Source organism: Copadichromis virginalis, linkage group LG13 (assembly GCF_057382275.1).
Source record: "Copadichromis virginalis isolate Kocher_CV1m ecotype Utaka linkage group LG13, C_Virginalis_male_GT1.1, whole genome shotgun sequence".
NCBI lineage: Eukaryota > Metazoa > Chordata > Actinopteri > Cichliformes > Cichlidae > Copadichromis > Copadichromis virginalis.
This window is the reverse complement of record NC_140630.1, coordinates 32,063,051-32,086,314: the sequence shown is the minus strand read 5'-3', so window position 1 is coordinate 32,086,314 and position 23,264 is coordinate 32,063,051. Positions and strand designations below refer to the sequence as shown.

The following is a 23,264-nucleotide window of genomic DNA, read 5'->3' as shown; positions in this document are numbered from 1 at the left end:
AACATTTATCTTACTCTCATAAATATTCTCATATTATCCCAGGGTTAAAGCTTCAGCACTGGTTTCCAGTCAGGCTCGGATTTCAGTATAAAACTTTGGCTCTTACTTTTATGGCTTTATAAGATGAGACCTTCAGTTAAGGGAGATTGTGCATTAAGAATCTGAGTTTCAAAACTCTGAAAGCTCACCACACTCTCTACAGATCTGTGACATTCAGCTTACAAGTCATCTGTTCAAAGAGGCATTTGTCTTATGTTCTTTGTTCAGGGCTGGACATTTTCATTACTTTTACCTTGCACTGTCAGTGTCCTTACAAAGGTTCCCCTCATCACCACCCCAGTGTAAGATCTGTGTATGTGTGCCTGTGTGGGGCAGGACAAAGGCCTAGTCATATTTTTTTCCCCTGTGGTTTCACCTGAAGCCTAATGCAATTGTACGGATGACGAAGTAGGAGAGGGGAGGTGATAGTTGCTCTAGCTCTTGAGTAATCGTTCCAGAGAATCATTTTTAGATAAAAGAGCAGACTGAAGAATTAGTCAGTGTTTTATTTTCACATTCTGTGACAATAGTTCATTTTCTCCTTATTTTAAAACCTCTTCATCCGAGAAACTAGGATTTTTTAGAAGAACATATACATTAATAGCAATATTGTTGTATAAAATTCATTTGGTTCCCACTGTTACCAACCTTACTGATGCCCAAGTAAATATTGGGCCAGTATCGCCAATGCCGATAAAGTGGATGCATCATCAAATTGTGAAATCTGAATGAATTAGTTAGAACCCAGCACATCTACTTGTAGTTTAAATATAGTAATCATACAATTTCCCTTTCACAGTTTAAGCAAAAGGGTAATTATATCCAGTCAAATCTGAGCCAATATTGGTGTATAAAATTCATTTGGTTCCCACTGTTACCAACCTTACTGACGCCCAAACTGATTCTTTAGCAGTTACTGGAAAACTAATGCAAATGACATCAGTCTGACACAGAAAAGTGGTGACAGCTGCTTTTTCTGAAAAAAATAAAAATGTATATTCATTTAGTTTTTAATAAAAACAAAAAATAAACCTAAAACAACTGTACCAAAGGACCAGAAATAATTATGCTGAAAATGGAAATCCAAAAAGAGATTTTTAGATTTAAGAAAATACACATTTTGAAAAATCGCCTCATGTTTTGAGGTTGTTCCTTCAAATCATCAGGTAGCAGAGAGACAAAATCTTAATGTTGAAATGCTGAACTCTGAAAGTGCCTGCAGACTGCCATCTCAGGTCTCGAGCTAAATACAGATGACGATGACAACAGAATCGTTTTCCATATACAGTTATGTTGAAACTGTGACGATGACAGAGGGGGAGTTAGAACATTTCCAATAACAGCATCACTGTGAGTGAAAGGGTGATCCACATGATTGCCATTCATATGATGCTCTGCTGCTTTCCTTCTGTACAACTTCCTGTTTCTCCCATGTGTCATTGCCCTGAGGCTTTGTGACTCATGCTGTGATGAGCCTGTCAGTCATGCTGTGATAGCGGGAAACCAGAAGCTGTGTTGAAACAGTGTTCCCATATCCTGTGATGGTGGTGGGGACTTCTCCTATTGCATCCACACACATGATGTGTCCTCCATTGTTATACTGATAAAAGAAAAAGAAAGAAAATATTATTATCAAAGAACACTGTCTGCATCTCCGCCAACTGTATGAAACATTTAGATTAACTGGTTAACTATCTGTACACGCCCTGCTTCATGGAGTCAAACTCCACACGAACTGCTAACAAATACAAAGTCCTGCTAGTGCAAGGGAAGTTATCTTATATAGAATCAAACACAAAGCGAAACAATGGTCTGTTTTGCAAACGTAAATATAATTTTTGGAAAGTGTTCTTGCCAAACAGTAACAATGAAAAATTCTCTTAATGATAAGGGATTCCAGGAAAGGTTAATATACCACCACGCCTGTGTGCTGGCCTTGTTGCTCTGTGCTTGTTGTCCAAAAACTGCTAAAACACAGCCAGTGTGGCTCACTGGAACATTCCTTTATTATCATGAACACGCACACTGGAGTTTAGTTTAACTCAGTCACACACAAACCACAAAGCTTCGAAGACCATGTTAATCTGCCACTAAAAACAGCCTACTGCCCTACTGTTTGATTAGTCACACTGAGCCCTTTTACAGTCTAACTGTAAATTTGAGCTGTTGTCAAAGATGGAATCTTAAGAAGGAATGGGTGGACACAGGTGCCACAGACAGCAGAAGTGATAGAAGGTCATCACTTTTGTATTAATGTGAGATTGAAAAAGGGGGGTGGCAGCAGCCATTTTGACATGAGGAGGTAAGGTACACACAAAATGAGTTATGGTTTCGTTCTGTTGAGTGTGTCAAAGCTCTCTCAGTGAGCCACTTCAACTTGTAGAGGCAGTAGGCACTAGTAGAGGCAAGCAAACAACTGTTAGCTGGATCTGGATCTGTCAATCATAGCACCCAGGCCTGATGGAGGGCTGGGTTACAAATAAATAAGTAAAAATCAGCCACTATACACTTGTTATGTAGGTGGAAATGTCTTTTGTAACAGGCTGTAAACATTAACGTTATCACTAATTTTTTTTAGATGGGCATAGACAGGTTAAGAGCCGGTCTTCCATAATGTAGCAAGCACAACATCCCAGGTTCAATCTCAGGAACAGACTCAAAAGTCCACAGAAAAGTCCACATTATTGAACACGTACGTTCAACAAGCTTTAACCTGCATTGGTTCTGTTTAGATTTCTCTCTCTGATCGTGTGTCACCAGAGTTCAAATGAGTTGAGCTCTCAGCTAACGGCACTGAACATGTTTGCAGTAAATATACCTCAGGCTGCTCACTTCCTGTGCTGACATGTTTTCTCCTGCTGGGAGTGTCTCTAAACATACTGCGCTGCGCTAACAATTTAGCCTAGTACTATGAAGCCAGGATGCTTTCAGAAAAACAACTCTTGTAACGACTTCACTTTAACAATAACCAAAGAGCAAAAAGAAAAAAAAAACACATCCATGGAAACTGACTGGCACAAACCAAAAGAATTCCTCTTCATCCCCCCATAACCACATCCTAATCCCTGGCAGACTGGAGCCTGAGGACGAGGCCTGTCTGCTGTTTATCTCTAAGAAATCTTGTGACCACACCTCTAATCTTTACCTCTGCATGTGCTTGTTGTGTGTGTTTAATGGCCTGTCTATTGTCATTCAGGTGCGAGCATAGGTGTGGCTCTTTTTCAGAATTACAGTCATTGACATTAGTAAACACAGGAAGCAAATCCAAGAGTAGGGCAGGAATGGCATTATTCTCTGGTTTTACCTGGTAAAACTATGTCAATGTTTGGTACAAAACCTTCCCCAAATGTTTTTTCAGTAACTGACACACCTCTGTGCCTTTCAGTTAAGCTGTTCCACTGCAAACAGAAGCAAGAGCCTGGCTTATCAGCAGCTGTAAAACTGCCTCACTCTCTGCAGACAGCAGAGGCTTGCTAAACAGGAACAACTGGCTCGCAAGACAATAATATCACATGTGCTTTTATTTCAGGTCTCTTTATCATTCACTTTAAAGTGTCAGAAAGCACAAACAATACCAGCAGTCAAGTCATGCATATTAATGTTTTCTTATTCACAAAATCCTTCCAGCTCCTGTATGTTTCACTTCTCCATAACTGCAAACAGCATGCAGTTAGCATTTAGCTAAAGAGCCAAACATTTTCAAGAGCCAGTATATCTAAAGGAAGTCTGGCCCAGAAACTCAACTCAACTCCATTTGTAAATGTTTGCCAACAAGTTTATCCAGGTGACAGTCCCAGTTTTGTTTCCAGCTGCCTTGAAAGAACAGATAATTATGTAGAACAGGTTTTACGTAGCTTGTTGTTTGTTTCTGTTTGTTATTGTTTCCATTTTCACTGTCTTTCTGCGTAGTTTGCAAATTGAAGTAAACCATTTGTAAACACTGGTGTATTTAAAGCTTTAACTAAGGCAGGAAGAGTGACTACAAAACAAACAGTTTAATCCACAGTTAGTTTATCGCGTATATCTGGCTAATAACCTGCTACCAAACACCCAGCAGACAGACAGGAACATGTTTGAGTCTGAATTCCCGGAATACAGACTACAGACGGCCCACTTGTCTGATCTTGTTTGTTGGAGACTTTGCTTTCAGTTTGATTCCTTGTTTTTTATGGAAGTCCTAATCAAAATGGCTTCAGAAGAAAATCACAAAGGAAAATTTGTAAAAAGAGTTGACAGTGATTCTCTAAATCAGGGGTGTCCAAATCCAGGCCTCAAGGGCCGGTATCCTGCAGGTTTTAGATGTGTCCTTGATCCAACACAGCTGATTTAAATGGCTAAATGACCTCCTCAACATGTCTTGAAGTTCTCCAGAGGCCTGCTAATGAACTGATCTTTTGATTCAGGTGTGGTGACCCAGGGTGAGATCTAAAACCTGCAGGACACCGACCCTCGAGGCCTGGAGTTGGACACCCCTGCTCTAATGGTCAGCATTATTAGAGACCCTTTCACATTAGAGGCCTGTTTGATTCAATGTTCAAATCAAACTTTGTTGTTTAAAAGGGCGTGATGACATCACAGTTGGGGTGGCACACAACTTAAATCTTTTCAGCCTCTTTAAGAGGAGATTGTTGTTCCTCTTCTTGTTTAGGTTGATTTCGTTCAGTTTTTTTGTTTTGTTTTTGGTTTCACTATTGCTATTAAAAATATTCCAAAGATATTGTTAAACAAAATATGTAGCTTGCTTAGTGCAGTTGATATTTGCACACAAGAAGTTAATTCTGAAATTAAACTTCTTTGGATATAATAAAACTTTAATATGAAAAAGAATATAAAAAAGAAGAAAAAACAACCTAAATGGCAATCCTTCTACCTTTGCCTTCTCTAAATCATGGACAAAGCAAAAAATTGCAAATATCTTTTCCAAAACAACAAATTAACGATATTTTTCTCGTATTATTTCACACATGCATGACCGACAGACTAAATTTTGTAAAGTGAGTGAGTCGCTGTGCTGGCCTGACACAGTGCACTGAGAGCTCAGACCTATAAGTGAAAGCAACATAGTCAGCAGGCTGGACTTCACCGTCTTTAAATAACATGGTGTTACTCCACCAACAAGCTGTGACTTGCAGTGACAGGCAGCCGGGAAGCCTGAACCAGTCGCTGCCCACTGTTGAAATAGGAAAGTTATTATAAAGGTCTATATGGTTTCACTTTTCTTTCCTGTCAGACATGTTAAATGAGGTCGTTTTCTGTTAGTGGTTATACTAATGCATGTGAATTTGTCGCCATCTAGTGGGCAGCAGTGTATATGAATAACACTCAATTGGGCAGACTTTCTTCTTCATGCATGATCAAAATGAACCCAAGTTTACAAAGCAAGAGCACCAAATTAGAGTGTTGTGTTCCTATGCTTTCATGATAGTGTATAAAAAACAGTCCCAGTTTCAACCTTGTGATTTTCAATGCTTAATTTTATTGGCTTTGACTGAAAGGATACAAGAGGCAGCATAGCAAGAGCAAGAGATAGACAGTTACTGTAAAAAAAAAAAAAAAGAGCAACAATCCCATTTTCCTTTCTTATACATGTATAGTACATATACATTATTTCATTTGTGTTTTATGCAGCAGGCCATATTAAAAGAACTGTGACTATACGGTATTGGGCCACACTGTTAAAAAACTTCCTGGTGATTAACACTGGCTGTTTTGTCACAATGCCATTTTCTGGTGGGTAACCTGGGTTCCCAGCACTCATGTGGTTCTTATGTTGAGACATAAGGTAATATGTCTATAGGTAATAAAAAACCGATATTTGACAAATGTAAAGGTTGGTGCAATGACAGAGATAGTTCTGTTTTCTGATCTTTAGGCTGAATAAGGATTTCTCTGAAGTCAAAGCGGACATGCGTTGATAGTTTTTGCAGGAATATATTTATCTGTGTTAGTCAGTCTATTTGCTGGGAAAAGCTCACTAAAAATGATATGAATAAAAACTATAATTGCAGTAAAACCCTGTTATTAAGTAAAAATAATATGCAGCACCAAGTATATTTTAAACCAGATAATATTGACTGGATTGTGTTTTCAATTCATGAAGTGGTAACTGGATCTGAAATATCATTTGGCATGCAACAGCAAAATGATCCCTGTCATCATACACTTCCTCTACACAACATCCACTTACAAGTTTCTTCTACAAACTTGTAAGTGGATGTAATAGTACTTTATTTTGAGTGTGCATCAAGACAAAGTAACAGTACTTAATTTCTTTGGAATTTAAAGATACTTTTGGACATAACCAACTGAACTTTTATGTTCGGATACCAATACTCTTAATTAGTTATATATGTTTCAGTTACTATAAAGAAGTATATTCCTCAGTGACAGCATGATCATGTTCCAACACATCATCAAATCTATTGTTTATGCAGCTGCTGACTGTGGTTTACACCATTTGAATCTTTTGTTTTCTTTGACAAACAGAGCAAGAAAATCACTTGAAGGAGTGCTCGCTACAATAATCATTGAAAAGAAAAGCAGCAGATACACAGCTCCCCCTGGAAGTTTTCTAAGACACATATGCAGAGCTTCCCACCACCTACAAAATGCTTACATGTGAATAATAACTATGCTGGGAATTTATTGTCACATGATCAGTGACAAACCAGCTTTGATCATTTTAACTGCTCATTCATGCATTCACACCCATTCACATAAGCACTTTTTTCTATGTAAGTGCTTTCTATCTAACATTCACACATGCATATGAAGAGAGCGTCATGTAGAATCAGCCAGTGATAGATGTCTCTGATGTCTTCGTGCTCTGTTTTGGGTAAAACACAACAAAAGTTTCTAGCATATCAATACGGAGCCACCAAACCAGGGTGAACAATGTTTTTCTTCAAGGGGTCAAACTGACTCAGGATCAGTGGAAATGCAGTAAGTGGAACAAATCAGAAATTACTGTTTGTTTATTATTTTAAAAAGCTCCATTTTTGTTTCAATTTTGTTCTATCCAGAAATGTAGATTCTGTAACAGTAAGGTAAGAGTGCCAGCTCCTTGTGGGTTAATTAAGAAGCACTACTTCTTGTCAGAAGTTAGGTGATGTTAATATTAATTCTAGAAATGTTACAATGGGGGAAGTGATGACAATTAGTGTAGTTCACTATTGGACAATTCAGTTTAAAAAATGAGATGTAGTTAAACTTACCAAACAGGAACAGGAGACCTGAAGCTTTTCCAGGACTACTGGCTCTCCACCACCTGTTATTCAAACACAGGCTGTTAAAGTGCCTCTAAAAACAACAACCGACTGCCAACTACCACATTTTGAAAACAAGGGGCAGCATTTTCACAGTGACAATGTTGCTACTGCTATCCTGTTTTTACTTTTGATGTTGGTTTTTAGCCCTCAGTTAATCAAGAAACTTTACGTTTTTCCAAGGTCAATACTGGACATACAAATATCTTTTTAATATGTAGCCTGGTTTTGTACAACATGAAAGCACAGCCCTCCTGATATGGCACAACATCTCATTAACACACCTTGTTTCTCTGCATTATTTTGATAGCTTTAAGCTAATTTTGGATAATCCTGAACTACTATTAAAACACTATTCATGAAAAGTGTTCTCAGAAAACGTGTCAAGGAAAGAGCATTTCATTCCTTTGTAGTAATGCTGACATCACCACACTGAGAGCCACGGTGCCCAACACTGGGCCAGCCCAGAATCTATTTGACACCTCGGCTAAATTTGCAAACGTGGAGTGATTATTAAGACCCTCTAGTGAAAAAGAGAACATTGATGTTATCTCTGACCTTGATGATTACTTGTGCTTGTCCAGATAACCCTTCTCCCTCCATATCTGCTACCTGTACTGTCAGAGTGTACTGTGGATATTTCTGTTGGAGGAGAAATATAATAAGTTCAGCTCATCAACAAGAAGGATAAAACATTCTATCATCAGTTTGTATCCAAAGGAGACTCTGATGAGATACTTCTCTTTTTAAAGTTCAGTGGAATATGCTAACTAATTTCTGTTTACATAGAACTGACAGTGTCATGTGACAACATCCCAGCAGGACAAAGTTTTCATGTTGATTATTGGCAACAGGAATATATGGAATCAAGCTTTTTTCTGAAACCAGAAAGAGCTGACAGACACTTTGGTACATTTTAATGTTGCAGATTCATCTAATGCTATAATGCTGTCCACCCTATGAAGCTAACCACTAACTGTGTGGTAGCATAGGCAGAATGAGAGCCAGGGAGTTTATTTTCCAGTTGCACTCAGAAGAGACAGTTTTATTTCATTTTTGAACATATATCTTTGAGACAGCACCAGATCATATTTAACTTTGTCTACACTGACACACCTGTGTTAGCCTACTTGAATTAGTGGACATAAGTGGACAGATATCAGCTAAACAAGTAAAATGGAATGAAGTCGTGATCTTTTCCTGCTTCTTTGATACAATTTGCTGTTTGTCAAAGCTGTTTTTAATTTGTAAAAAAGTGGTACAGGGGAAAAGAAAAGTTAAAACTGCCAACTTAATAGTTGTTCTTTTTTTTTCTAAATCCCTTGTATGCCAGTCACAAGTGGGTCCCCTTATCCCGAGCTGGCCAGTGTGCTTACTGTCACTGAATGCGTTAGAAGGCTAACCTCTCTGTCTAGTCCAGTGCCAGCAACACTGATGGCTCCAGTAACTGAGTTGATTTCAAACATGTTGTCACTGGGCAGCTGCGGGTCCTGCCTCAGAATACGGTAACGGATATCTGAGTTGGCATTATCTGGTTCATCAGAATCTGTAGCCTCGACCTTAATCACTTCAGAACCTGGAGAGAAAGAATTCAGAAGTAGGAATTAAGAACAGTCATTCAGGCTTTGTTTATCTTTTATTTATAGTAGGTTTACAATGTACACATCCCACTTTACTGGAGCTAATTACACATAAAGTACCTTGTAACTATTAGCAACCGATTCCTTTTTCTCCTGTAAAAGTGAAACAAGCACACATGACAAGCAAGCTTAAATTAAAAACACTATCAGTACCTTGTGCTGAGTTTTCAGCAACTTGTCCCTCAAAGGTGTTTTGAGAGAAGACAGGTTTGTTGTCATTCTGGTCGATGACTTTAACTGTAACACTCATGACCTCCTGGTGATCTCCACTTTCTGCCACGACATGCACTTGTAGCTGCCAATATACAATCACATTAAAATTATGCTGTTCAAAAAAAGAATAAACAATGTACATTAATGCTTTTATTCAAAATAATAGGAACATTTTGGGGCTTTATTGGATAGAGAAAGTGTAGATAGACAGAGAGAAGGAAAGACATGCAGCAAAGGGCTGCGGGTCATACTCAAACCACACCTGTTGCTGCTGCTGTGGTAAATAAAATAAAAAAATCTGTCAGCACAACTCTTTGGGCTTAAATTATTAGAAAGACTTCTGATAGCTCATTGCTCAGACTATGTTTTAATTATAAAACAAAAGGTTATAATCTATTTTCTTACAAAGAACTACCATAAATATCTTTGGTAGATAGTGAAACATCCACACTCTCCTGTTGTCTTTCTGTGACTTAATACTTTGATGCAGTATAAATGGGAGAGAAGCTATAAAACTTGTAAAACGTGTTCATCTGGACGTAACATTTAAGTGGAAGAAATATTGGCCATGAGTACCATCCAGAGAGAGTTGGGGAATGGCTGCAACCACAGCATTGTAAGATGTTGAAAGATGGTGGACAGGGAGGACGCTGGGTTGAGCAGGAGTCAAGGAGCCTGTTTATGTGAACCACCTCTGAACTGAAGAGGGGGCCTAAGGTTTACATCTCTCACTGCAAATTCATTTGTATTTTAATTTAGATTCAAATAGCATTTACATTCTGAAGCAGTAACCTTATTTTATTCTTATGTTAATACATCAATAGATTCAGTTACTTTTGCATAAAAACACTGCTTTCAAGTGGTCCAAGAGTACATTTCAGAGCTTGTACTTTTTCACTTTCACTTAAGTAAAGAGGTTGATTCAGTACTTTTACCTTTACTGGAGTATTTTTTAAACACAAGAAAAATGTCACTTTACCTTATAATGGGCTACTTCCTCTCTGTCGACTGGCTGTGTGACATACAGACTGCCAGTGTCTCTATTCATGGTGAAAAGGGCAACAGGAGGCTGATCAGCTCCTGGACCAGTGATGCTGTAATGTAAATTCTGCTTTTGATGTTCATCAGACCGTATCTAAACAAAACACACCAGGATTAGGTTAAACCACTCTCACTGACTACAGTTATAATATTGCACAACAACTATTGTAAAGCAGTTGTGCAGAGGTCTTTAGCTGTACTTTTTTTTAAAAACATTATTAGCCCATTATTAGTTTTAACAAATGTTACGTAATACACTATGGACATAAAAAAAAAATACATAATGATAAAACAGAAAACAAAACAAACCATAACAGAAGGTAAGGGCAGATATACAAATCAAGTTAGCACTTCAAGCCGTTAAGTCCACAGTGTATACGTTACAGTTCACCAAAAAGCTGTAGAATTTTGACCATATGGACCAAAACTTGTCCAGTTTATTTCTTAATGCACAAGTTATTTCCTCCATAGATAGTATAGATGTCAGTCCATTAAACCACTGAGATAGTCCACATATTTTTAGATTTTTCCAACACATAGCAACACAGCGCTTGGCTTCCAAAAGTCGATCGTTAACAGAGCTCTATTGTTTGCAGCAAGTACAAAATTATTTGTGTATATATTTAAAATACATATGTTGGGACTGAGTGGAATCACATCACCAATGATTGGACAGATTTATTACCTTTTCCCAAAAAACGTTCACATGTGGACATTCCCATATACAGTGAAATAAAGAACTCCTATCCACGCCACACTATTGTCTTGTTAACCATTTATGTTGAAGTAGTTTGGATTAATTGTCTGACTCTGGGCCAAGAAGCATGATTTATACCAATCGTCATCTGATATATCCATTTGCAAATCATTCCTCCAAGCCTCTAAAATAGACTGCGTTGATTCTTTGGAATTTTCCATAAATAATTTGTACAATGCAGAAACTTGGCCTCTCTTATTTAGATGATTTATAACTGTATTCTCTAGAGAGGAGTAGGTGGGGATTTCAAAGCTGTTACCTTGTGTGGTTAAGATAACATTTCTTAATTGAAGAAATTTAAAAAGAAATGTTTGACAGGAATAGAAAATGTACTTCTAAGCTGTTCAAAAGCCATAAGCGTATTATTCCTAAACATATCAGACACTTTTCTTATACCTTGACCGAACCAAAGTTTAAAGCCTGCATCCGCCCTACCAGGAGGAAAGCTGTTATTTCCAAATATTGGAGTGAACCTAGAAAGTTGTGACGTTTCTCCCAAGTAGTTATGTGTTTCATACCAGATCATTACAGTGTTTTTAAAAAAAGGGGTTCTTAGTTTGCTTAAGTAGTGCTTTCCTGTTGGCTGAGTAAAGATATAAGTTAGGGGGAATTTTGATTTCTGTAGACTGCATAGAAACTCACGCTGGAGTCTGCTCATTAGCAAAATAAAACATTGCCACTCTGATTTGAGCAGAAGTACCACGTTAAATTAGGAAGTTGTAAACCCCCTCTTTCATAAGGAAGGTATAGTAAGGAGATTCTGAGCCTTGGTCTTTTGCTATTTCAGATAAAGTTTTGGAATTGTTTTTGCAAATCTTAAAAGAAAGATTTTGGTCGGGAGAGAGATATTGATTGAAAAAGGTAAAGATATTTGGGCAAAATTTACATTTTTAGTATATTAATACGATCAGTTAAAGATATAGGTAATTTCGTCCATCTATTTAGGAGTGTAGTAACTGACGTCGTTAAGGAATTATAATTGGATGCAAGAATATTTTCAATTGAGGGAATTAATTTCACACCTAGATAAGTAAACCCATGTTCAGATTGCAGAAAGGGAGGATTTTGCAGAAACTGGAGGACTTTGTCGTTCATTTTTATTCAAAAATAATATTTCAGACTTTTTATTTTGTAACCAGAAAATGTACTACGGTAAATGTATTAATGAGACTTAATATGGATGGTATTGATTTGTTTAAATTGGTGCAGAACAGGATCATATCATCTGCATATAGGGCAATACGGTGGTCAACATTGCCTACTTTAATTCCTGATATGTTTTTATGATTCCAAATTGGCATTGCAAGAGACACAATTGCCAAGGTGAACAAGAGAGGTGACAAAGGGCACCTTGTGTAGTACCACGATAGAGTCTGAATGGTGTGGAAAAAAGACCGTTAGTTAAAATCTCTTCTTGAGGATTGGAGTATATCAATTGAATCCATTTTAAAAATCTGTTTCCAATACCAAACTTTCTCAAAACTTCAAATAAAAATGGCCATTCAATCCTGTCAAAGGCTTTTTCATCATCCATTGAGATTAATGCATTGTCTCTGGTCTATTTTTTCTCATAAATGATCTTCATGACCCTCCGTATATTGTGAAACCTCTACCTCCCCTGGATAAAGCCATTCTGGTCTGAGTGAATCATATTAGGCAAGAGTGTCTCTAGTCTCGTAGCTAATAATTTGCAAAGTATCTTTTAATCAACAGTGAAATTGGTCTATAAGAACTGCAATTAATTGCTGGCTTTCAATAAAAGGTTTCAGTAAAAGTGTAATTGTTGCAATATTACATGGAGGGGGGGAGAGACCCAGATTCAAATGATTCCTGATACATATCCAATAAGGGCTGGATCAAACTGTCTTTAAATATGTTGTATATTTTTATTGGTATCAGTATTGGTATAATCAGGTCCAGTTTTACCCCCTTTCATGTTCCTTATAGCATTATAATTTCTTCTACTCTTATATTAAGCCCTAGTTCATCCATACCGTTCTAGGAAAATGCAGCTGATCTAAAAAAAAAAAAATCATTTTTTTAATTAAAATGAATTTAAATGCTCAGTTTTGTATAGCTGTTTATAAAAAGTGCAAAAAGAGTCATTAATATGTTTAGGATCAGCTGTGCTCTGTCCTTCATCTGTAGTTACAGAATTTATTGTTCGTCTGAGCCTGTTAAATACGCCAAGCCAGTATTTTACTTGCTTTTTCATCCTGTTCATAATATGACTGTTTCAGTCTTATTAAACTGTTAGTAGCTTTATTTAATGACAAAATATTGAATTTAGCTCTGAGTTTATTTAACTCTAGAATTGGAGCATTAGATTTGGATATAAATATCTCTTCCTCAATGTCTTTTGCCCTCTCAGGAAAGCCTCCCATTTTAAAGTAGCCGTGGTTTGAGTTGTATTATAAGCAAAGTAATAATCTATTTGCTTTCCAATGTGTTCCAAGAATTCTGGATCTTTCAACCAGAAAGATTGCAGTCGCCATCTAGTGGTAAATAATGGTAAGCTGGGTAAATATAGTTGAAATGAAACGGTGGAGTGATCTGATATGACAATACTATCACACCAGGATTTAGTTACCATGGATACCAAGGATGCAGAAAGTAAGAAATAGTCAATTCTGGAAAAGGTCCCATGAGTGCTAGAGTAGCAAGAGAAAGTAATCTTATCTGGGTGCATGTTTCTCCAAACATCAACTAAATTGAATTCAGTCATAAATTGTAGTATTTCCTTTCTAGACTGCTTATGAGCTGAATTGACTCCACTTGATTTATCAACACTTGAATAAAGTGTGCAATTAAAATCTCCCCCAATAATGATTTATCCTGGAAATAACAAAACAGATTTCTAAAAAAAGATGGGTTGTCATTATTGCATTCATATGTATTAAGTTCAATTTGTGAGGCTATCTCACATTGGACAATAAAATATCTGCCATAATAATCACTAATAATGTTAACAAGGTTAAATGGTACTGAGTTATGAATTAGTGTAATTACGCCTCTGGATTGAGAATTATATGAAGCATGAATAATGTGACTCGACAAATTAAAGCTCAAGTAATATTTTTACAAGCGACCCACCTAACTGCTGATGACACTATTAGAGTAAGGAGACAATGGCCGGATTCGATTCATAACTTGTTTCAGTTTAACCAGTTTATTCAACCTTCGAGTAAACCAACACGGAGACATCCTGTGCAGAAACAAAAGTCTGAAGTTAATTTCAGAATCAGATTCTCTTACTTCAATTAACTTAATAGGATAGGGTCCTCTGTTGTTCTCAGTGAAGAAAATAGCTGGAAAAACACGTGCAGTGTTTGGTTCCACGTTGCTGCTGCTGTCAGGAGCATTACTGCTGCCATCTGTCACCGTGAGGATGACTTTTGTTTGTCCAGTTAACCCTTCTCCCGCCATATCTGATGCTTGTACTGTCAGAGTGTACTGTGGATATTTCTGGTAAGATACAGACATCAGCTCATCAACAGGAAGGTAGAAACACTGACATCGGTTTACAGACTGTAACACAGCCTTCAGACGGACTAAAGCTCTTCATCTATGAAGGCCGATTCTGCTGAAAAGCTGAAGTTTAACTTGTTTAATATTTTACTTATGACAAACATGATGCTTTTGAGAGGCGTGACCAAACTTAATAAAATAAAGTATTCCTTGACCATTTGGCACGAGGCTGTTTGTTGTTGCTCTGCGAAGTCAGTCGCAAAGAGTTTTACGATGCTGCACCAAAAACAGATTTCTCTGATCTGCCATAGTTTGCATGGAAGACACAGATTTATCTGACAAACTATTTGCCAAGTAGGAATTGTGTGTCCAGAGGCATGACACAAACCAGAAATGTAGACTGATAAACTATAACTATACTTCAGAGGCTGTGTCAAATTTGAGTTTCATTATCAAAAAACAAAACATGTTTTTTTGCAGCACCCTCTTTGTGACTGATCTCTAGCAGTGACAGGCAGACTACTGATCCTGATTCATTACAAAATGTTTTTTCAGCCCTTAGGTGTAAGAGGACACTTGTGTTTTAAATGCGTTTAACAGGTTTTACCTCTCTATCCAGTCCTCTACCAGTGATTCTGATGCTTCCAGTAATTGGGTTGATTTCAAACATGTTGTCAGTGGGCAGCGGTGGGTCCTGGTTCAGAATACGATAGCGGAGCTCTGAGTTGTCAGTATTTGGCTCATCGTCGTCTTTGGCCTCAACCTTAACCACCTCAGTCCCTGGAGTGGAGGAAATAAAAAAGAAGTTCCTGAAGGTCTTCACACTGCTTCATTTACAAGATTTTCTGAATAAAATGGACGTAATGCAAAACGTCTGCTAATTTCCTTCCAACCCAATTCATTCTCTGGTGCTTTCGGCGTCATTTTGATTATCTTTAAGTCTCTGGTATCTTGAGATTCCTTAAATATAGTGGACGTGGAGAAACCTCCATCACGGATAACAATTATAAATAATAATGGATTGTATTTATATAGCGCTTTTCGGGGCACTCAAAGCACTTTACAATTCCACTATTCAGTCACTCTCACATTCACACACTGGTGGAGGCAGCTACAGTTGTAGCCACAGCTGCCCTGGGGCAGACTGACAGAAGCGAGGCTGCCATATCGCACCATCAACCCCTCTGGCCAACACCAGTAGATGGTAGGTGAAGTGTCTTGCCTAAAGACACAACGACCGAGACTGTCCGAGCCGGGGCTCGAACCGGCAACCTTTCAGTTACAAGACAAACTGCCAACTCTTTGAGCCACGATCGTCCAAAAACAATAAGGTTTCTATACATACCAATGGCCGTGGCCTCAGCAACATTTGCGTTGTACTCCACCGTAAAATAAGGTTTGTTGTCGTTCTGGTCGATCACAATGAGTATAATCTCCATGGGATACTCAGCTTGTCCTGCTCCGTCAACCATAGCATGTGCTTCAAACTACACAGGCAGAAGATTTTAAGTTTAGATTCGCCCACACACACACTTTTCCAGTGGGGATCAAAATGCAATAATCAGGTACGAAGTGAGGATGATTACCGTGTAACTGGCTGTTTGCTCTCTGTCGAGTGGCTGTGTTACATACATATTGCCCGTCTCTCTGTCCATTGTGAAACGATCAACAGGAGGCAGATCAGCTCCAGGACCAGTGATGCTGTAAAAGAGCTTCTTTTTTTTATCGTCACTAGAGCGGATCTGGAAAAACAAACAAAAACAAATGAAAAACACAACAGGACTAATTAAGATCACTCTCACCATCTAAAGTAACTGTTAAATAGTAAAGAGGCTGTGCATTAGACTCAAATTCAAGAGATTTCTGGTTATTTTGATATATAGATCAGAAGGACTCCTTGTGATCTCAAATCAAAAAGATTGTTAGATTCTCTAAGCATTTTGGGCACACTATAATTACTCATTGTAAATAATCTGAGTTATTAGCGTAGTGTTATCGTCAACCAATTTACTCCAGTTTTAGTTAATTTTGTGTGTCACTGTTGCCAAGTTCAAAACACTCCATACCGCAGGATTAAGACCCTATAGTATTAGAAAGAAATCACAACAATCATTGTAAGGATTGTAAGAAAAACAAGACAGCCCCCATAATCTTATAATTACAGTTGTGTATTTGGTTAAAATTTCCGATTGTTCAAATATGTTATTTTCTTTAGTTGTAAGATAATGTGTGCCCCAGTCTCAAATGAGGAGAATTATTCCTCTGTTACACCACAAGAGGGACCATCTCCTGAAATGAGCAGCTCTGGCTGCCAGGCCACTCACCATGAGGCAGTGTGCCTAACGAACGCTGTGTGAGACTGTGTACAAACCTGTAACTATGTGCATATAGTTGCAGAATATACAGTAAAGGCAGACGCACAAAGCTAAACTGGTTTCTATTTCTTTTAATCTAAGTGTGCAACAGGATCATTCAATAATTGAATTCAATATTCAATTCCCATGATGCATTGAGTTTTTCCTTTCCAGTCACCTTTCTCACTCACTATGTATTAATAGACCTCTCTGCACTGAATCATATCTGTTATTAACCTCTGTCTCTCTTCCACAGCATGTCTTTATCCTGTCTTCCTTCTCTCACCCCAGCCGGTCGCAGCAGATGGCCGCCCCTCCCTGAGCCTGGTTCTGCCGGAGGTTTCTTCCTGTTAAAAGGGAGTTTTTCCTTCCCACTGTCGCCAAAGTGCTTGCTCATAGGGGGTCATATGATTGTTGGGTTTTTCTCTGTATCTATGAAGCGCCTTGAGGCGACTTTTGTTGTGATTTGGCGCTATATAAATAAAATTGAATTGAATTGAATAAGGCATCTTGTGATCTCTGAATAAGGAATTATTTTGATATCAAATCTTATTACTGAGTTTCGTTGTGGCACACGTGGGACAGTTTTCTCTCTCGCTGATCATCTAACTAATAATCAATGAAATCTGAATGCTGCTTATTTTAACAACCAAACCTGACTGATGTATTACTGGAGACATGAGTAACTGCAGGTTAGTGGTTCTTTTTTTGTCAAAATCTGTTCTCTGTTGTTGTTGTTGTTGTTTTTAAATATAATTTTGTTTTACATTTATATGGATGAATCTGAGACTGAATGGTTGTCTGTGTCTCTGTGTGTTGGCCCTGCGACAGACTGGCGACCTGTCCAGGGTGCACCCCGCCTCTCGCCCTCTGACAGCTGGGAAAGGCTCCAGTGCCCCCCGCGACCCTGGAACGGATAAGCGGAAGCGAATGGATGGAGGGATTTATATGGATGCTTCCTGTTTGTTTTTGTTTCCCGAGTCTTTAATTCAATAGTTTTTGGAACAAATAATCTGCCCATTGTGCACAGCCACGTTTTAACTGGTACAATCACACACAGACATTTTACAGTTGTTCTTTTTCAGTTCAGTTCATTTTTATTTCAAACATTTCAAACATGTGCCTTCACAATCATTACAAAATATCATTCCATTATTTGTTTGAAAAGGAGTAGGCTGAAGTATTTACTTATTTGTCCCTACCCCCTCAGTTGTTCTTTTCAAAACAGTATTTTAATGATTGCCAAACCGAGTTGCTTTCAAGTGGCATTTGAAAATGACAGCAAATGTCAAAACGAGTATACCCACTGTAAAGAAAGCCAAATGGAAAAGATCCTGTCGCGAAAACAACAAATTGAAATACACTTTAGAATAAATGTTTTGCCACAAGATAATTGAGGTCCCCTTACCTGAGCTACTTTCAGGGGATAGGTTCCTCTCTTATTCTCAGTAACACTGAGTGGAGGAATAATCCAGTCTCTCTTCCTCCTCCTCAGCCCTTCACCTGGCTTGGGAAACTGCAGAACAGGCACCCGAGCATCAGCTGCATTCTGGGAAAACAAGCAGACATTTTATAGAAGAACACTTCCAGAAATGGATCAAGTGCAATGAGGAGGATGAGATACATTCGATGTACTAGGATTATGTTGACTGTCAAAGGTGGCTGTAACAACAAGAGTAGCTCTGTAACCCACTAACTAAATGTAACCGACCCTTACATGTGCAGCCACACAGTGTTAAAGAGAAACAGCTCTTTGTGTCCAGAGCCTTAGTTTTGTATTCAAAGTCATTAAAAAGGTACTTGAGGTTTCATGCTCTAAGTAAATAACAGTACGATGTAAGCGGGATATTTTCCTTAAAAAAAATTATTTCGAGAAGAAGAAGAAATTGGTTTTCTTTTGTCTCTTATCTGACTGCTGAGCCCACTTTAATATAGTGATGCTCACCATGCTCACACTGACAGGAATGGTCAGTTTTAGGCCTTGTGAGTCCCAGGAGTGGATGAAGAAGTCATGGTGTCCTTCATGAAGATAAACTGCTCTCTTTACCTGAAAGAAAACATTTTTTATAGATTTTTAAAGAAGCTAACATGTAAAAAACATTCAGGATTTGTCAAAGTAAAATTCAGTGATGTCCGTTAGCAGTCTATGATACAGTGCTCAGTCGTCGAAGAAACTTTTGCTCCTCTTTAAATATGTTGCAACATTTCAGCTTTCATGTCAGCAAAAGCTAAAATATCCTCAGAGCTAGAAACGCTCAGTTCTTTTCAGCAAAAAATCCCACAAACACTAATTAATCTAACATTGTCAGAGATATTTGTTGCAGTACATTCAAGTGTTTACTACTTTGTTTACCCACAAAAACAGTACCAAGCAAGTCTTTGAATCTGCACTCACCATCAGTACACCGTCTGTCTTTACTACAAAACGTTTGTCAGAGGTGTCAAACAGAAATCTTGTGCGATCTGTGCAGTCAGTGAAGCCCACTGAGAACAGAGAGAGAATAGTTATTGTTTAATTACTGGAGTTCATGAAGAGAAAGAAAAATAAGTGGCACGTCTTAAATGCATAAGAACAAAGTAATAAAAACTGTTGTTAAATCAAATAGAAGTTAAGAAATATCCTATGCTTTGAAGGTCTATGAAGACTCATGTATCAAAGCTGCAGAAAAATTGGTATTAGTTGATATCATGCCTGGTATTACTTCGGCTACTCTATAAGTATGTTAACTGGTCTAGTCTTATTACACCTCCTACATATCTGCAAGCTGCTTTGAAACCAACTTCAGCTTCAGGTGTGGTGAAATGTGCACATGTGATGTGAGATGTTTTGTCATCATTGTAGCTGTGCATGACAAACAAATATTTTGATTAATATATTTTTGGTATGGTGACGTAGTGGTTAATACTTTGGCTCACAGCAAGATGGTCTTGTGGTACAAACCCAGGAGCTCCAGGTGCAATAGTTTTCTCACTTGTGAAAAATGTGTTTGATTAAGAAATTTCATCCCTGAAATTCTCAGCTATTTGAAATGTGCTGTTTGCTTTTAACCTGTTGATGGCCTCTCAGAAACAAATCCCTACTAACTGCAACTTTAAACCACTACTAACCAATATACAACCATTTCTGTTATTACCTTTGCCCAGTACTGTGCCTCTTGTCAGGTAGTTTCTCGTCACACTGAAAGTGAGCTGATCTGACTGAAACCCAGGTACACATACTGGCTCCTCAGCAGTCACTAAATTTGGAGGCTAGGACAGAAGAAACAGCATTTTAATGGTTGCCACGAATGATTCAGATTCCTTTAAACAATTACTTGTGCATGCAGTTGTAGGTAGATCATCAGAGACATTACAGAGTTTTCAAAAGTATCACCAAGCAAGAAAAAAAAAACTTATCAGTGCGGTTACTTTCTGGTTCCCAGCAAAATAAGAGAAAAGTGTTTATAAGTAGGACTTCCCTGGTGTAGGCACAGGGCGCAGGATGTTTAGTAGCAACATGTTTCAGTCAGCCGTGTGGTGTTGTGAGAATGAGGACCCAAAATGCAGGCATTGGCTGTGATGCAAGTGAGCTCTTTATTACACGAGGTGAAAAACAACAAAAGCGAGGATGACAAGGACAGAACTAAAACATAGCCTAAACTGGGGAAAAACTAGACAACACAAACACACAAACCTAAAACCATACAACCTCTGGACAAAGATCGGAAATGTCACAGAGAATGTTGGGCAGACAGATGCAGAAATTTCACCAGGTTACACAGACCAGGTGACAAGGAACACAGGCAGGCACACACTATAAACAGGGCTGCACATAAGTGGTCCGCGTGCGCTGTCAAAATAAAAGAGGTGCACCAGATAAGAAGTTGAAACGCGTGTTTGCGTACATAAGATTTTCTGGAGGAGGATAGACATTTGTTTAGAACTCTTAAAGATGTCGAAGAAGCTCCTTTAAGCAGTTACTGTGATGTTCCTCCACCTCCAAAGAAATGTCAGGAGTCCAAACCGCAAAAGAAGCGCGTATTCCTAGAAAAGTGGTTGCAGAAGGTGAGCTGGCTTCAAACAAATGATTGCGCGCACAGAATGTGGCGCAGAATGTGCCGCATACTCCCATACAACTTATGTGCACCCCTGACTATAAATACAGACAAGGTAACGAGGGAATGACATAGCAGAGGGGAACACAGCTGCACCTAATTAGACAAGACAAGGAAGTAAAACAGAATAAACTAACATGAGACAGGACCTTTCAAAGTAAAACAGAAACTTCACAAACACAAGCTCAGGGACATGAACAGAGCAGAGGGGGAGGACTCAGGCAACCAAAATCAGAAACAACTAGAACATAAGATAATAATAATACCAAACACAAAACGACCCAGGACCATGACAAAATCAGTGTTATTTGTTATCTATCCCTTATATTTGTTATCGTCCACCTGGGTCTTACAGAGTTTCTGTCTGTTTGCTCAGACTTTTTATCTGATTTAGTGCTCAGCTCAGTAAAATAATTATTGTGGGTGATTTTAACATCCATGTAGATGCTAAAAATGACAGCCTCAACATGGCATTTAATCTGTTTTTAGACTCAATCGGTTTCTCTCAAAATGTAAAAGAACCCACCCACCACTTTGATCACACTCTAGATCTTGTTTTAACATATGGCATAGAAACTGAACATTTAACAGTGTTTCCTGAAAACCCTCTCCTGTCTGATCATTTCCTGATAACATTTATATTCACAATAATTGATTACACAGCGGTGGGGAACATCCATTGTTATTGTCCTCTATACCTTTTTACCAACACAGAGCAGAACAGCTTCCTGAACACTACTCCAACAGAGGTTGATTACCTTGTTAATAATTTTAACTCTTCTAAGTATGACTCTGGATACTGTAGCTCCTGTGAAAAATAAGGCCTCAAATCAGAAGTACTTGAATCCCTGGTATAACTCTCAAACACGTACAACTGATACTTTGATACTTATTTAGTCTTTTTGTCCAATTGATCGTTCAGTCAGGTTTCAGAGCTCATCACAGCACAGAAACAGCTTTAGTGAAGGTTACAAATGATCTTCTCTTGGCCTCTGACAGTGGACTCATCTCTGTGCTTGTCCTGCTAGACCTCAGTGCAGCGTTCCATACTGTCGACCATAATATCCCATGAGAGCGATTAGAACATGCTGTAGGTATTACAGGTACTGTGCTGCAGTGGTTTGTATCATATCTATCTAATAGACTCCAATTTGTGCATGTAAATGGAGAGTCCTCTTCACACACTGAGGTTAATTATGGAGTTACACAGGGTTCAGCGCTAGGACTAATTCTGTTTACATTATACATGCTTCCCTTAGGCAGTATCATCGAAGACATCGAAGCATACATTTTCACTGCTATGCAGATGACACCCAGCTCTGTCTATATCGGATCTATATCTGATATTCTGTCCTGTTACCTAATCAACCAAAATTTCAAATTCAATTTGGAAATCGTGGATTCTTTGGGTTAAAAATGTGACAGAGTGCACTGCTTGTCGTGCAGTTGAACCCCATCTTACACTTGAACTCAACTGTAACACACCTCCACAGTGATTTTTCAGAGAATGCTTTACGTATTTCAGCAAGACTATGCCAAATCTTTTTCTGCATGCAATCCAACAGCATGGTTTCATAAGAGCAAGAAGTGTCTGCAGGCTAGACCTTTCAGTCACTTGAATTCAAGAAAAATTCAATTCAGCAGAACTGGAAATGAAATGAGAAACATAGCAAAGGACATTACAAACTATTAAGAATCTAAAATCTTTATCAGTACCGTATAGAAAAAAGTAAAGGCTTCTGAAACTGTAGCAACTGGTCCCATTAAATATAGAAAAGAGTGTTGTTAGAAGAGGTGATGCAGCAGAGTTGTGCTGTCACTGTCATCTATAAACAAAAACTCAATTTTATCCTCAATTTTTAAAAATAGTAAAAGAAATAGTAAAAAATGTCTTGTAGAACATTTGAACTAATATTCAGTATTAAAATGATTTTGAAAATGCAAAATATGTAATATGATTTAATATATAAATATGTAAGATATCTAATTCTTACCTGAAAAACTGTTAAAATGCACCAAATTACAAACCAAATGCTCCCCATGTCTTTCTCTCAGTGAAGGCAGAGCACAATAACCAATGATCTTGTTTCCTGAGGGTAGTTACAGCAACTGAACATTCACGTAGACGAGTCTACTTTCAGCGCATGACGTCAGCTTGTAGAAGCTCTGGCTCTGTTTTCCTGATATGGTCATGCACACTAAACACACCTGAGCAGACAGATTTCAGTAGTTTCTGTATTTATGAACATGTAACAGACATACAACATACACTCTGCAGCATAGAGAAAGTTCAGCTTCAAAAAATAAACTATTAAGAGTAAGTCATGTAACTTCTGTTTGGTCTGTTTGGAATACCATCTGAATAGAATCAGAATTGCAACAGTTTTGTTCTT

The 23,264-nt window shown here is 38.1% G+C and overlaps 1 protein-coding gene across 2 annotated transcripts; it reads right to left on the bottom strand.

Moving 5' to 3' along the window:
* Positions 1 to 530: 530 nt before the first annotated feature.
* On the bottom strand, positions 531 to 22,985 carry LOC146695990 (cadherin-1-like). 2 transcript variants are annotated; one of them, XM_085478487.1, is made up of 15 exons: positions 22,866 to 22,985; positions 19,912 to 20,026; positions 19,173 to 19,261; positions 18,723 to 18,824; positions 18,186 to 18,326; positions 16,010 to 16,165; positions 15,769 to 15,910; positions 15,031 to 15,203; positions 14,211 to 14,420; positions 10,137 to 10,292; positions 9,098 to 9,239; positions 8,708 to 8,880; positions 7,863 to 7,946; positions 7,254 to 7,306; positions 531 to 1,639 (listed from the first exon to the last, which is right to left on the bottom strand). In XM_085478487.1, the coding sequence occupies exons 1-14, from the start codon at positions 22,911 to 22,913 to the stop codon at positions 7,289 to 7,291; spliced, it is 1,749 nt and encodes a 582-aa protein (XP_085334613.1). In that variant the 5' UTR covers positions 22,914 to 22,985; the 3' UTR covers positions 531 to 1,639; positions 7,254 to 7,288. The 2 variants fall into 2 exon arrangements, with proteins under 2 accessions (XP_085334613.1, XP_085334612.1); XM_085478486.1 differs by lacking the exon at positions 531 to 1,639 and adding an exon at positions 5,496 to 6,865.
* Between the last annotated feature and the right edge of the window lie 279 nt (positions 22,986 to 23,264).